This window comes from Poecilia reticulata, linkage group LG13 (assembly GCF_000633615.1).
Source record: "Poecilia reticulata strain Guanapo linkage group LG13, Guppy_female_1.0+MT, whole genome shotgun sequence".
Taxonomy (NCBI): domain Eukaryota; kingdom Metazoa; phylum Chordata; class Actinopteri; order Cyprinodontiformes; family Poeciliidae; genus Poecilia; species Poecilia reticulata.
The window spans coordinates 4,248,109-4,249,539 of NC_024343.1; the positions used below are offsets into that span (position 1 = coordinate 4,248,109).

The following is a 1,431-nucleotide window of genomic DNA, read 5'->3' on the forward strand; positions in this document are numbered from 1 at the left end:
GGTAAAGAAACATTGACTTTCAGAAGACCCCCACTCCCCCACCACCACCCCATCCTTCTCCTCCTCCTCCTCCTCCTTCCTTCCTCCTCCTGCTCTTTTATAGTGTGAAATCCTGCATTTCGGTTCCGTGCATGCGGCAGTGAGCTCTATCAAATTCAAGAATGCATTTCGTCTGACACGTGATGCATTATTTAGCTACTTTTTTCTTTTTTTTCTCCCATCTGGAGGGCTGAGACCGGTGGTCACACCCCTCTCTGGAGAACTCAAATGGGACTGCTCGGCTATAATACAAATGCACACATTTCCCCTTCAGCGGCGGCAGATTCGTTACCCTCTAGGCTGCACAAATGCGTCTCGTACACACACTCACGCATACGCACACACCAGACACATTCACGCACACCGGCCTAACATAACAGCCGTATCAGTCAGGCGAGCTTTTGTTATGATCTATAATGGTTGCAATATGCAGCTGCTGTGAGGAGCCGCGCGGTGGTACGCCGAACTTTAATGGGAGGTGAACGAGACGCCGCCGCAGCTCCCATTATCGGACACATGGGAGGAAAGAGTAATAATAATTTCCACCAAAAAAAATAAAAAAATGGGGGGGGGTAAAGAGGGGGGAATGTCATGCACGCGCGGCTTGAAGAGAAAATATATCGCACTTCAACTCACCTTGAGCGGCCGTTCCTCTGGTGCTGAATACACTTGCTATCAGAGTGGCCACATACCAAATCATAGTACTATTGCCGACCAGCTATTACCACGCAAAGTGCCCCGTTCGACCAATTTCTCATATTCGACCTTGCACCTCTCGGACTCTTCGGCGCAAGCCTCTTTTTCATTTCACGTCTCTCAGTCTCTCTCCCCGCGGCGCTGCTTTGCCTTCATCCCTTCTTCTTCTTCTTCTTCCCTCCCCCGTCCTTCCATCCGCATCCTCTCCCGAAGAGACAGAGCACCTGCACCGCCGCGTTTGTAGTAGACACGGAGCCGTTTTCCGTTTTTTTCTTTCCCTTTTCCTCCCTCTCTCCTCCTCTCCCTACTCTCTCTCTCTCTCCTTCCTTCTTCTCTCTCTCTTTTACGAGCGCATAGTGAAACCAAGTGTGAGAATGCAAAAAGCCAACAGGTCCGCCTCTTCCGCCACCGGATTGGTTGCCGATTGAGGCTTTGGGGCGTGTATTGGCTGTCCCCGCACTCTCCGCACCCTACCTCGCTAGCCACCCCCCTCCGCTCCTCTTTTCCTCCCCCCACCCCGCATGACGAACCCGGAGGAGCGTTCCGATTCAAGGTGAGTTGGAGCGTGCCGTAGTGTAAAAGCGGGAGCCGCAGTATCATGCGCATTGCCAGCGTGCAACATCTGTAAATACCGCTCCTTTAAAACGGGGCCCCCACGTGCGCCACAGCATCATCAGCATGTCAACGCTTCTTCTT

General features: G+C 52.3%; 1 protein-coding gene across 1 annotated transcript in view; it reads right to left on the bottom strand.

Annotated features, from left to right (window-relative positions):
• Window positions 1–1,174, bottom strand: part of igsf9ba (immunoglobulin superfamily, member 9Ba) — a 93,115-nt gene extending 91,941 nt beyond the window's left edge. Inside the window, exon 1 of the mRNA XM_017308108.1 lies at window positions 676–1,174. Coding sequence (XP_017163597.1) covers window positions 676–739 — 64 coding nt within the window. The 5' untranslated portion in view covers window positions 740–1,174. The remainder of the gene's footprint in view (window positions 1–675) is intronic.
• Between the last annotated feature and the right edge of the window lie 257 nt (window positions 1,175–1,431).